The sequence below is a fragment of the Onychomys torridus genome, chromosome 21 (genome assembly GCF_903995425.1).
Source record: "Onychomys torridus chromosome 21, mOncTor1.1, whole genome shotgun sequence".
Lineage (NCBI taxonomy): Eukaryota > Metazoa > Chordata > Mammalia > Rodentia > Cricetidae > Onychomys > Onychomys torridus.
Window position 1 is genome coordinate 33,921,306 of NC_050463.1, and position 12,652 is coordinate 33,933,957.

General features: G+C 53.8%; 1 protein-coding gene across 6 annotated transcripts in view; it reads left to right on the forward strand.

The window, feature by feature from the left end:
• Otof (otoferlin) overlaps positions 1–12,652 on the forward strand; it is a 100,653-nt gene that overhangs the window by 74,534 nt on the left and 13,467 nt on the right. For all 6 annotated transcript variants that reach the window (XM_036170934.1, XM_036170932.1, XM_036170935.1 and 3 more), the window contains 17 exons: positions 2,476–2,635; positions 3,618–3,804; positions 3,947–4,133; positions 5,980–6,203; positions 6,568–6,676; positions 7,497–7,677; positions 7,777–7,897; positions 8,364–8,464; positions 8,569–8,659; positions 8,778–8,894; positions 9,161–9,313; positions 9,616–9,805; positions 9,922–10,046; positions 10,487–10,621; positions 11,097–11,258; positions 11,427–11,546; positions 12,474–12,635. In XM_036170934.1, coding sequence (XP_036026827.1) covers positions 2,476–2,635; positions 3,618–3,804; positions 3,947–4,133; positions 5,980–6,203; positions 6,568–6,676; positions 7,497–7,677; positions 7,777–7,897; positions 8,364–8,464; positions 8,569–8,659; positions 8,778–8,894; positions 9,161–9,313; positions 9,616–9,805; positions 9,922–10,046; positions 10,487–10,621; positions 11,097–11,258; positions 11,427–11,546; positions 12,474–12,635 — 2,525 coding nt within the window. The remainder of the gene's footprint in view (positions 1–2,475; positions 2,636–3,617; positions 3,805–3,946; positions 4,134–5,979; positions 6,204–6,567; positions 6,677–7,496; positions 7,678–7,776; positions 7,898–8,363; positions 8,465–8,568; positions 8,660–8,777; positions 8,895–9,160; positions 9,314–9,615; positions 9,806–9,921; positions 10,047–10,486; positions 10,622–11,096; positions 11,259–11,426; positions 11,547–12,473; positions 12,636–12,652) is intronic.

Genomic DNA, 12,652 nt, shown 5'->3' on the forward strand with positions numbered 1-12,652 from the left:
AGAGGGAGTGCTTGGTCCCCTGGTACCCAGGCTCTCCACTGCCCCACACAGGCTTAGGGCCTCCAGGTAAGGACTACATTGCTTCCCAGGAAACATGCCCAGCCATGGTTCCTAGGTTTGAGTGCTGATGCCAGCATCTCTGGAGATGAGCTCTTCTCGAGGCTGAGCATCAGCAGGCCCTCAGGCAAGATAAAGGGGGAGGGTGGAAAGCTGGTGGAGATCTTAATATGCACCCCTGGTGACTGAGTTCTGGTTGAGAAAATGCTGCTGTTACAGAGGAGGTTGGTAGGTTCAGACACCGGGCCAGACACATTCCAGTGGGTCTAACTTCCCCATCCATATAGACACCGTTATTCCCATCTAACAATAAAGAAACAGACTCTCCAAGCTTAAATTGCTGGTTCAAAACTACCAGGGGTGGCAGATAGAACTTGAGCTCAGGCCTTCATGGGCCTTCAGCACAGCCTTTCCGTCAGGATAACCCATTCCCAGACTTGCTGCTCCTGCGGAGTCTGCCTCTGAGCCTGGTGCCCTCACAGAGGCATGGCTTGTCTTGTAAAAGGCTCTCCAAAGTTGCAGGAACTTGCTCGCTGCTGCCCTCTGCCGGAGATGGGTTGTGGTCACAGAGGCTGGCCTTTTTATAGCCTTTCTCCTCAACCACAGACGTGAGAGCCAGGCAGATGCAAAGCCTGGAGCTGGGTCTACTGGTTTTCTTACATCTCCAGCTGGAGATTGCAACATCCAATCTGAGAAGAACCTCAGAGGCCATAAATCCAGTGTGTACCCCAACATGCCCCTCAGCTGCTCCCCTGATGGTCATCAGGCCAGAAGTGGAATCCTCGCCACCTGTATTTTAGACAACTGTTCTATGTATGTCAGACCCAAACCTGTCATCTGTATTTATCGCCTATAATCTTCACCCATGTTTTCAAGTTCGTTTTCCAATCTCTATTAAAGAATAAGAATCTTATTCTTTCCGTATTAAATCGCCCCTTCCCCATTGCACTCAACTTCATACATGCCCGCCAATTTACCCATCCATGCAAACATCCACTCCTTCGTCCACAGCATAGCAGCTCCTGCTACTCATGTTTCCACATACCATCTACCCAGACATCCCCAAGGCCAGCAGGCACCCACACTCAGCTCTGTCCATCTCACCAGCCATAGGGTTACCCTTCCTACCTATATCTGCTCAGAACCAGGAGTTTCTGGGGATATACGGCACCCTCTTCCTGAGGCCACCAGCTGGAAGTCCCCAGCAGAAGGACTCCAGAGACTCCAAGCACGAAGGCTTCCTGGCCTCTCATCAACCTTGAACCTCACCCGACACTACCATGGCTGTAGCTCTCTTGGCAGCCGGGCCAGCTGACACACACAGCCTGGATTCTGCTCCCTGCCTCAACCTCACCTCAAGGGTCCTACTGGGGTCAGAACCTTGGAGGATGCAAGTGACAAAGGAAGGAAGTGGGGTGACAGTTCCGAGCCCTTGGAGGTTTCATTATCTGCAGGAAACTATTAAGAAGGTACCCCCTTGGGGTTGGGGATTTAGCTCAGTGGTAGAGCGCTTGCCTAGCAAGCACAAGGCCCTGGGTTCAATCCTCAGCTCTGAAAAAAAGAAAAAAGAAAAAAAAAAAGAAGGTACCCCCACCTGGTACCTGTTCACTAGGTTGAAAATGAACCCAGTGGTGCAGATCTTTCTAAATGCCTCCTTTGTTGACACTTGTCCTGTGTCCTGGGGACACTGGGGAGGCACACTACTAATCTCTGTTTCCGTCTAAACATGGAGACAGGCAGTGTATAGATAGATGTACAGTGAGGTGGGGGGCATGGACATGGGGCCTTGAGAGCACCAAGAGGTCAGAGCCCATCCTCTGAAGTAGCCCGAGGAGGCTACATGGAAGAGGAGACCCTTGGACAAAATGAGTAGTTTTCCAGCTAAACGAGGAGAAAGAAGGTGAGGACATTTGGAACAGACACAGCGACCTAGAGTCTGGCTGGATTTGAGCTCAAGAGCTCAAAGGGCTGGGAGCCCTTTGCCTAGACAGCCCTGGGGTGGTGGAGCCTAGAGGGAGGAGAGTATCAGGACTCCCTTGCCAAACCTCTGCGCTTCACCTCAAGACACGGCAGAACTCAGAAGGGCCGGAACGGGGGGACATGATAAGGAGCCTCTGTTTTAATAAAACCTGTCTGGCAGCTATGTGAGACCAACTGTAGCTGGGAGCATGGGGGAGGCCCCAAAGGCAGAAACGACTCGGAAGCAATCTGGAGTCCTGAACTATGCTCCTGGGTGGGGGTGTTGCCCAGCCCTCTAGCTGCAGAGGCCCCCTGTCTCCATCGGGTGGATGCAAGGAGAGCTGAGGCCCCACGTCTCCTGGGCCCGCAGCCTTGAACTTGCAAGATCTAGCAAGCATGTCCCATGGCCTGGCTTGGGATGGGGATGACAGGTGTGACGCCCCCTCCTCACCACTGCAGAACACCAGTTCCATCACAAGTGGGCAATCCTGTCGGACCCCGATGACATCTCTGCTGGGCTGAAGGGCTATGTAAAGTGTGATGTTGCTGTGGTGGGCAAGGGAGACAACATCAAGACACCCCACAAGGCCAACGAGACAGACGAGGATGACATTGAGGGGTGAGGCCCCCATCTCCCCTACAGAACCTTTCTCCCCCCCCAAAAAAAAAAACTCCTGAAGTGGCCCGATGGCCCCTTTATTTCCATGATCTCCCCTGTCCCGCCAGTCTCCCCTCCAGGGCCCAGGGCGGTGTGGCCACTGGGGTTAATAGAGGGCAGTGCGTTGACATCCAGACTCCCAGTAGAAAAAGCTGCTGCTGGAAGCAGGCGATGCTGGCAACTAGGAGGTTCTTCCACTGCCAGGGCCCAAGGGTTCCAGTACCATGGACACGGGACAGCAGTGAGATGGCATGTAGTGTGCCAATCTCAGGCAGCAGATGGTGGCTAAGACACACTCCAGGACATTGTCTGGACTCTCAAAATGTGCTGGGAGCCCGTGAGCCTGGTCTCCCATGGGCAGGGGGAGGAGAACATCTCCAGGGAGGTGTTTTTGGCTCGGGGAGAAAGGCAGCACAAAGATTTGAAAGTTGATGCCATGATGAGCATCCTCTACAACAGTTTACAAAGCGCTCACACACTGTAGCCTATGTGTTGCTTTTCTGAGAAGTGGCTATTAATAGTATTGCCACCTTAATGCGGAAGAAACCGAATCTGGATGAGATGGGAAGGCTTCCCCAGAATCCTAAAAGTGGATAGGCACCATGAATTAGTGTCTTTAACCTGAGTCTGGGTCCTCTAAAGCTGTCCTTCACAGATTATGCCCCAGGGGGATATCACTGCTAAGATGGGGTGTGTGCGCATGCATGTGTGTGTGTGTGTGTGTGTGTGTGTGTGTGTGTGTGTGTGAGAGAGAGAGAGAGAGAGAGAGAGAGAGAGATGTGCAAGCATGCCCTTGCTTTGTCTCATCTCCCTGACCCCCATCCTTTCCACCTCTCCACCTGTCATACCCCTTGCATAACTCTCGGGCTAAGGACCTAAGATGCAAAGAGGCTTCTCTAAGCCTGGTCCCAAGGTGGATATGATGTGCTGCCTATGCTCACAGGAACTTGCTGCTCCCTGAAGGCGTGCCCGCAGAACGTCAGTGGGCCCGGTTCTATGTGAAAATTTACCGAGCAGAGGGACTGCCCCGGATGAACACAAGCCTCATGGCCAACGTGAAGAAGGCTTTCATTGGTGAGAACAAGGATCTGGTAGACCCCTACGTGCAAGTCTTCTTTGCTGGCCAGAAGGTACTGAGGATGGAAATGCTGAAGGATGGGATGATGGGCCTCAGGTACAGGTGGTGGGTGGGAAGAAGGGGCAAAGCAGGAGCAATCTGGAACCTCCAGCCGGGACCACATACACCAACTAGCCATGACTTCATCTCACCAGGGCAAAACATCGGTGCAGAAGAGCAGCTATGAGCCGCTGTGGAACGAGCAGGTTGTCTTTACAGACCTGTTCCCCCCACTCTGCAAACGCATGAAGGTGCAGATCCGAGACTCGGACAAGGTCAATGATGTGGCCATCGGCACCCACTTCATTGACCTGCGCAAGATTTCCAACGATGGAGACAAAGGTCAGCAGCAGAGCATGGATGTATGGGGGGGGGGGTGAGAATGGACCTCAGCCAGACAGGGCTTTTAGGGGTCTTCTCTATAGACCCTCCCTCAAGGAAAGAGAGGACACACTACTAACTCAAGACTGTTCGGAGCTGACTGGATTTAGCAATTAGCTGTGTTGCCTTTCCACCTGTTTTCCCACTGGCCAAATAAAATTAAGAACCATCACACGTTACAGTGCCCACGTGCTGCATATGTAATCTCCGAGTTTTCACTAGTAACTGGTGAGAACACTGATGCCTGTGGGAACAAACCGTACCCCAGGATCCAGGAACACTGCCAGGCACAAGGACACAGTGAGACAAGATGCCATTCTGTATCTTCTCATGTCCCCAGGGGAATTAGAGAGACAGACATGATAGCAAATGACCAGAACACCAGGCAGAGGAAACAGAAGGACACAGTGCAGTTCCACATGCAGGGCATACCCAGAAGGGTGGCCAGGAACACCTGCTCAGAGATGTGAGGCTTCTTCAGGATGGGCAGGAGTATAATAGACCATGACCAAGGGTGAACCACCTACTGAACATACACTATAGCCACCCAAACGTGCACTTTAAATGGCAAATTTTATACATGAATTGTATCTCAATTCTTTAATGCCGTGTTTACAAAACAAAGAAAAATTAAATACAAGAGCTGTGGAGATGGTTCATGAGGATCTGAGTTCAATCCTCAGAATCTATTGTTAAGAGGGAAAAAGAAAGGCAGGGCATGAGGCGTGTGCTTGTAATCCCAGCACTGAGGAGGCAGACACGGGTGGATCTCTGGAGCTCCCTGAATCCCAGCCAGCCTAGCCAGCTTGCCAAGTTCCAGGTCACTGAGAAACCCTGTCTCAAAAACAAGAAAGAAAAAAAAACAGTGCTTGAGGAATGGCATCAGAGACTGGCCTCCATGTGCACACCCATACACACACACACACACACACACACACACACACACACAAGTTTTGTTTGTTCGTTTGTCTTATATAGACCAGGCTGACCTTGAACTTAACAGATATCTGCCTGCTAGGATAAAGGTGTGTGTCCACATTCAGATTCTGGGGAGAGAGAGAGAGAGAGAGAGAGAGAGAGAGAGAGAGAGAGAGAAAGAGGGGGGGAGAGGGAGAGGAGAGGGAGAGGAGAGAGGAGAGAAAGGGAGGGAAGGAAGGAAGGAAGGAAGGAAGGAAGGAAGGAAGGAAGGAAGGAAGGAAGGAAGGAAGGAAGGAAGGCAGACAGGCAAGACAAGACAAGACAAGACAAGACAAAACATAAGGATGAATTAGAGTCACATAAGGCAAGATTTGTCGGATGAAGCCAAACAAATCCTAAGCCTCAGAGAAGTAGCTGGTGATAGAGAAGGAGGCTGCCCTCCAGCCCCGGGTCCTGCTCAACCCACCATGATCACAGCCCAGATGCTTCTCCCTGAAGGAGCTGAGGGTCCGTGAATAACCAGGAGAACACAGAGAGGAGGGAAGGTCTCCTAAGCAGGAGGGGCAGGATAGATGTACATCCTACATCCAGAAACGAAACAAGAACAGAGGATCCGTGCCATGGAGTGCAGAAGTGGTGCCTGTCCAAAGGTGGTGCCTACAGCCGTGGGAAAAGGAGTCTGGCTTTCTCTCCCACACACCTCGCCAAGGCCCCTGCACAGAATAAGACACCAGAAGGCACACTGTATAGGCAAGAAAGAGAAAGCTGCCCCATACCTGCCTGGGACCCAATAGCCTTAAGCTCAGTACCCAGCAGTCCACAAAGATCCCTGCATCCTGAGTGAGCCTTGGATGCAACAAGGTCTTTCTACCTCCCCTCACGTCCACAGGCTTCCTGCCCACACTCGGCCCAGCCTGGGTGAACATGTATGGCTCCACACGCAACTACACACTGCTGGACGAACACCAGGACCTGAACGAGGGCCTGGGGGAGGGTGTGTCCTTCCGCGCCCGCCTCATGCTGGGACTGGCTGTGGAGATCCTGGACACCTCCAACCCAGAGCTCACCAGCTCCACGGAAGTGCAGGTGGAACAGGCCACGCCTGTCTCGGAGGTAAGGGCAAGGCTGTGCTGTGACACGATCCCCGTCTACTCAGAGGCCCTCATCTGGCCCTTTTGCAACACCTCAGTCCTCACCTACTGTTGACCTGTGCTCTACCCAGAGATCTTGTTATAGCCACCAGCAACCAAGATGGTGCCCCCATGGCCATCCTTGTGTCTATAGAGCTATCCATCCTCTCAAGGACAACTAGGCTGGGGGCTTGAGTCCAGACTTCCTACCCCCAAAGCTGAATAGGACCCCAACTGTCAGCCAAGAGCCTTTCTGTGACATTAGGAGCCTGACCCAGGCCTTTTGCCCCACTAAAGCTCAATGTAGGTTTTAACTGCCCCACCCCTACCCCCCACCCCTGACGCAGAGCTGCACAGGAAGAATGGAAGAATTTTTTCTATTTGGAGCCTTCCTGGAAGCCTCGATGATTGACCGGAAAAATGGGGACAAACCAATTACCTTTGAAGTGACCATTGGTAAGTGCTGCTGGGATCACACGGAGGATTTCAGGTTCTGGGTTGTCACTGTTGACCCTGTGCCCAGGCTACAAAGAGTGGGTGTCTTAGGGTTTCTTTTGCTGTGACAAAATACCATGACCATAATAAAGCAGGCCGGTGAGGAAAGGGTTTATTAGGCTTATACTTCCACATTGCTGTTCATATTGAAGGAAGTCAGGACAGGAACTCAGACAGGACAGGAACCTGGAGGCAGGAGCTGAGGCAGAGGCCATGGAGGGATGCTGCTTACTGGCTTGTTCCTCTTGGCTTGCTCAGTCTGCTTTCTTATAGAACCCAGGACCACCATCCCAGGAATGGCACCACCCACCATGGGCTGGGCCCTCCCCCATTGATCACTAAATGAGAAAATGCCTTACAGCTGCATCTCAAGGTAGCATTTTGTCAGCTGCGGCTCCTTCCTCTGATGACTCTACCTTCTGTCAAGTTGACACATAAAACGAACCACCCAGTACAGTGGACAACACTGATGTGTTTCTCCGACTGTCCTCAAATGCCCATGAAGCATATCTGGTTCTTGAAAGTGTACTTGACTATAAGAGAGGTCAACCATCACTCCACCAAAGAGCCAGACTGGGACTAGAACATTAAAAGAAAGAAGGGGGAGCCCCCCACCCCCATAGTAGAGGAGAAGAGAAATCCAGTCTATGTTCTGAGTTAGGCACAGTTATCATCAGATGTCTCCCTTAGGGGTGACATGAGATCTTTACCTCTCCAAGAGACATACGTGGACTGGATGGAGCGTGGGATGTAGGCCTCTTACAAGCCACTCTTTGTCTAGGAAACTATGGCAACGAAGTCGATGGCATGTCACGGCCCCAGCGGCCTCGGCCCAGGAAGGAGCCTGGGGATGAAGAAGAAGTAGATCTGATTCAGAACTCCAGTGACGATGAGGGTGATGAAGGCGGGGACCTGGCCTCAGTGTCTTCCACCCCACCTATGCGGCCCCAGATCACAGACAGGTGGGCTGGTCACTCACTCAGCCTCTAGCGGCCTTGGCCCTCACCTCCCAGGGCCCTAGACTTCAACATTCCTGAACTTCCCTCTGCATCCCACACCAGGAACTACTTTCACCTGCCCTACCTGGAACGCAAACCCTGCATCTACATCAAGAGCTGGTGGCCTGACCAGCGTCGACGCCTCTACAATTCGAACATCATGGACCACATAGCTGATAAGCTGGTCAGGGCCAGGCGGGAAGTGGTGGGATCTGGAAGTATGGGCATGTGTGTGAGGGCCTCACCTGTAAAACACAGGCTGTCTATCCAGAGGCTGTCTTGAAACAGAGAAAGGGGACCCCCAACAGGGTCCCAGAGCTCTGAAGTAGAGTCTAAGGGTCTGCCCCTCTAGATCTGGGCTCTCAGAGGCAGCTGGGCAGGCTTCAGGTCTGCACAAGGCCTCTCTCCAGCCCGGAGTCCTGCTCAGCCCACCATGGTCACAGCCCAGGGTACTTCTTCCTGGAGGAGCTGAGGACCCATGAGTAACCAAGAGTGCCTGATGTCTAAAACAGGCCCTGGGAACTTGGTTCCTTCATAATATATATGGAACGGCCCCCATTACTAGGTTCCTCTTTCCTGGGGTGAATGGGACAGACATCTGGGATGAGGAGGGCTGAGGCCCAGAGTGCACTTGAAACCCCCGTTCACAGGAAGAAGGCCTGAATGACGTGCAGGAGATGATCAAAACAGAGAAGTCCTACCCAGAGCGCCGCCTGAGGGGCGTTCTAGAGGAACTGAGCTGTGGCTGCCAGTGAGAGAATGGGTGGGGAGGACAGGGTGGGACCGTGGACACCCTAGCCACGTCAGGGCAGAGGAGACTAAGCCCTGGGTCTTCCCTACCCGGTCCCTCTACAGCCGCTTCCTCTCCCTCTCGGACAAGGACCAGGGCCACTTGTCCCGCACCAAGCTGGACCGGGAGCGCCTCAAGTCCTGTATGAGGGAGCTGGTGAGTGACCGCTGGACCCCGGGATCAAGAAAGCCAATGAACAGGGACATCTGTTCCTGATGTCGTGGCTCAAGCCGTCACTGAAAGCTGAGTGCGCCTCCTACACTCTTCCCACCAGGAAAGCATGGGACAACAGGCCAAGAACCTGAGGGCTCAGGTTAAGCGACACACTGTCCGGGACAAGCTGAGGCTATGCCAGAACTTCCTACAGAAGCTACGCTTCCTGGCAGATGAGGTGGGTGGCCCAGAGGGCAGGGATGGCCTAGAAAAGGGCTGGCCGGAAAGTCCAGCCCTGGGTGGATACTGATGCTCAGAGAGCCACTCTGGACAAGATAGAGCAAGTTCAGTGGGAGAAAACCCAAGAATGACAGTCTTTCCCCTGCAAGCCCCAGTGTCTCCTCAGCCAGGCTCCAGCTCTCCGGAGTGTGGGGCATCAGGCTCAGGGTACCACTATACTGAGGCTGGGTCCCCCTGGCGCATGCCCTTGGCTTTCGACTGCAGCCCCAGCACAGTATTCCAGATGTGTTCATCTGGATGATGAGCAACAACAAACGCATCGCCTATGCCCGGGTGCCCTCCAAAGACCTGCTCTTCTCCATTGTGGAAGAAGAACTGGGGAAGGACTGTGCCAAAGTCAAGACCCTCTTCCTCAAGGTGCTGCAGGGGATGGGACTGGGGTGGGGGTGGGGTGGGTTCCTGTAGAGGCTCCACCCAGTCTGGCAAGCCTACGAGAAGGAGGTAGAACCCTTCATTAGCAGGTGTTCAGAGGTCTGGAGCCCAGCCGGCCCCATCTGTCCATTCCTCTTAGTCTTTCACCCCCGTATCACCCCCATACAGTGAAGGGGTAAGCCCGACGTGGCCTCACTCTGCCTGAGGCTTTACCCTGGGCCTCCCGCCCCTTAGCCTGTGAGCCCAGGAAGTTATCAGGCTCTTGGTGACCCCAAGCCTGCCCCTAGCTGCCAGGGAAGAGGGGCTTCGGCTCAGCAGGCTGGACGGTACAGGCCAAGCTGGAGCTCTACCTGTGGCTGGGCCTCAGTAAGCAACGAAAGGACTTCCTGTGTGGCCTGCCCTGTGGCTTCGAGGAGGTCAAGGCTGCCCAAGGCCTGGGGCTGCACTCCTTTCCACCCATCAGCCTGGTCTACACCAGTGAGTGAGGGCTCCTCATCCTGGGTGGGCCACTCTCCCAGTGTGAACCCCCGGAGGACCATGGGGGGGGGGGGGGAGTGGGCATATGGCGTGGCTCAACCTGCTCTTCCCCACAGAGAAGCAGGCCTTCCAGCTCCGAGCCCACATGTATCAGGCCCGAAGCCTCTTCGCTGCTGACAGCAGTGGGCTCTCTGATCCCTTTGCCCGTGTCTTCTTCATCAACCAGAGCCAGTGCACGGAGGTAAGGACCTGAGCGGGAGGGGGCGCTGGCTGTGGCAGTACCAGGAAGCAGTACAACTGGTCTGCTGCTTCCCCGGATCCTCAGAGGGAAGCCCTTTAAATAACTGGCTAGGCTAGTCAAAGCCGCCGCCGGCTTAGACTAGGGCAACGCCCACAAGGCAAGATGACTTTGGTAGGGTACTAGGAACAGACTTCCTAGGAACCTTGACTTTCAGATTGCTGGGAAAGTAGGGGAGTCCAACACTCCTGCCTGCAGGGCGCCCTGCCGCCCACAACAACGATGATGATGATGATGATGATGACGACGACAACGATGATGATGATGATGATGACGACAACGATGACTATGATGATGATGATGATGATGATGATGATGATGATGATGATGACAACAATGAATAGCGTTTACCATTTGTCCTCCATCTTCTCTCCACGACGCAGGTTCTGAATGAGACATTGTGTCCCACGTGGGACCAAATGCTGGTATTCGACAGCCTGGAGCTGTACGGTGAAGCTCATGAGTTGCGTGACGATCCCCCCATCATTGTCATTGAGATCTACGACCAGGACACCATGGTAAGGTGGACACTGGCACCAGTGACCTCTAGCAGCCCCACCCCCCCCCCACACCCCCCTGTTGCATGCACGAAAGCCCTGTGCTGCCCCTGCTCCTTAGCTGGATTTGTTGGGAAGCAGGGCTGGTGACCCAGCTTTCCAGGTGTCTCCTGCCCATCCACAACCTGATCCTTTTCCAGTACCATGAGCCTCTCAGAGCCTGGGAGCAAACCATGGTGTTTCCCACTTTCTGGATAAACACACTGAGGCCAGTGTCTTCCAGAGATGTACCAGGGAGTCCTGTAGTCACAGTCCCACCCCCCACTCCAGGGCTCTGATCCCTACCTAGATTTATCACAATCTGTAGCAGCCTCGCGTGGACGTTCTAGGGTGGGGAGGAAAGATCCATCAGGATAATACCCTTTCCAAGAGGGGCTAACTCTGTCTACAAGCCAACTTAACTGGTGGGGTGCCCAATAGAGCTTTGTTGTGCTAGGGCAAAGCTGACTTCATGGGCCGGACCTTCGCCAAGCCCCTGGTGAAGATGGCAGATGAGGCATACTGCCCGCCCCGCTTCCCACCTCAGCTTGAGTACTACCAGATCTACCGAGGTAATGCCACCGCCGGAGACCTACTGGCTGCCTTTGAGCTGCTGCAGGTAGGTGGCAGGCAAGGGGTGGGGCTTGAAAGCCAGGGCTGGGAGAAAGGTCTCGGGGCCCCTGGGCTCTCTGGCCTGCCTGTCCCTTCTGATCTCATGACACCAACTCAGTGGGGAAATGGCCCCTCTCCCTGGCCGGCCATTGTGATTTATGACCGCATTCCTCAGATTGGGCCATCAGGGAAGGCTGACCTGCCACCCATCAACGGCCCGGTGGACATGGACAGAGGACCCATCATGCCTGTGCCTGTGGGAATCCGGCCAGTGCTCAGCAAGTATCGAGTGGAGGTGTGTACCAGGCTTTTTCTTTTGGGCCACCAACCAGCTCCCAAATCATGACGGGAAGACTTCTTAGTTATGGATGCCTGGCCTAGCTTAGGCATGTTTCTGGCTAGCTCTTTTAACTTAAATTAAGCTGTTTCTCTTCATCTACCTTTGGCCTTGAGGCTTTTTACTTTTCCTGGCTTCTATCCCCCAGGCATGTCTCCCCCCCCATTTCCCTCCCCCGTCCCTCCCTCTTCTCTCTCCTCATTCTTCTGTAGCCTAGATATCTCCTATTTTATTCTCTCTGCCCATCAGCCCCACCTATCCCTCTCCTGCCTAGCTATTGGCCGTTCAGCTCTTTATTAGACCAATCAGATGCCTTAGGCAGGCAAGGTGGAAACAGATGCAACACAGCTTTACACAATTAAACACACATCCTTACATCATTAAACAAATGCAGCATAAACAACTGTAACACACCTTCACACAGTTAAAGTAATTTCCACAGCAGAGGTGTGTGAGGGCACTGCACACCTCCCTGCCCTGCCTGTGACCTTGGTCCAAAGCCCCTTGAGACTCTGGCTGCATGAAGCAGCTTGAGTGCACAGTCCATGCTTGCTGTCAAACTCTAAGTTCTCTGGCCACACTTCTCCGTTTCAGAAAGGGCAGTGCACACTCAAGAGTGGAGGGGACCTGTCCAAGATCACTCCCTGGAGCCGCCATCGAGGCACAGGCCCCCGGCCCAGGCTCTGATCCACACCTCTGTGCCCAGAGCCATTCTCAGCCTGTTTTCTATAGTGACCCCAAAGGCCCTTACCTCAGTCCTCTGAGGACACTCGCCACGTGCAGCCTCCTGCTTTTCACCTCCCACCCTGTTACTGATTCTCTCAGGTGGCCTTTCCCAGCCACCCCTGGCTCCCTTTACAAAGCCACCCCCCCCCCTGCTCCCAGGTGCTGTTCTGGGGCCTGAGGGACTTGAAGAGGGTGAACCTGGCCCAGGTAGACCGGCCACGGGTGGACATCGAGTGTGCAGGGAAGGGGGTACAATCATCCCTGATCCACAATTATAAGAAGAACCCCAATTTCAACACCCTGGTCAAGTGGTTTGAAGTGGTGAGTGTGAAGCGGGC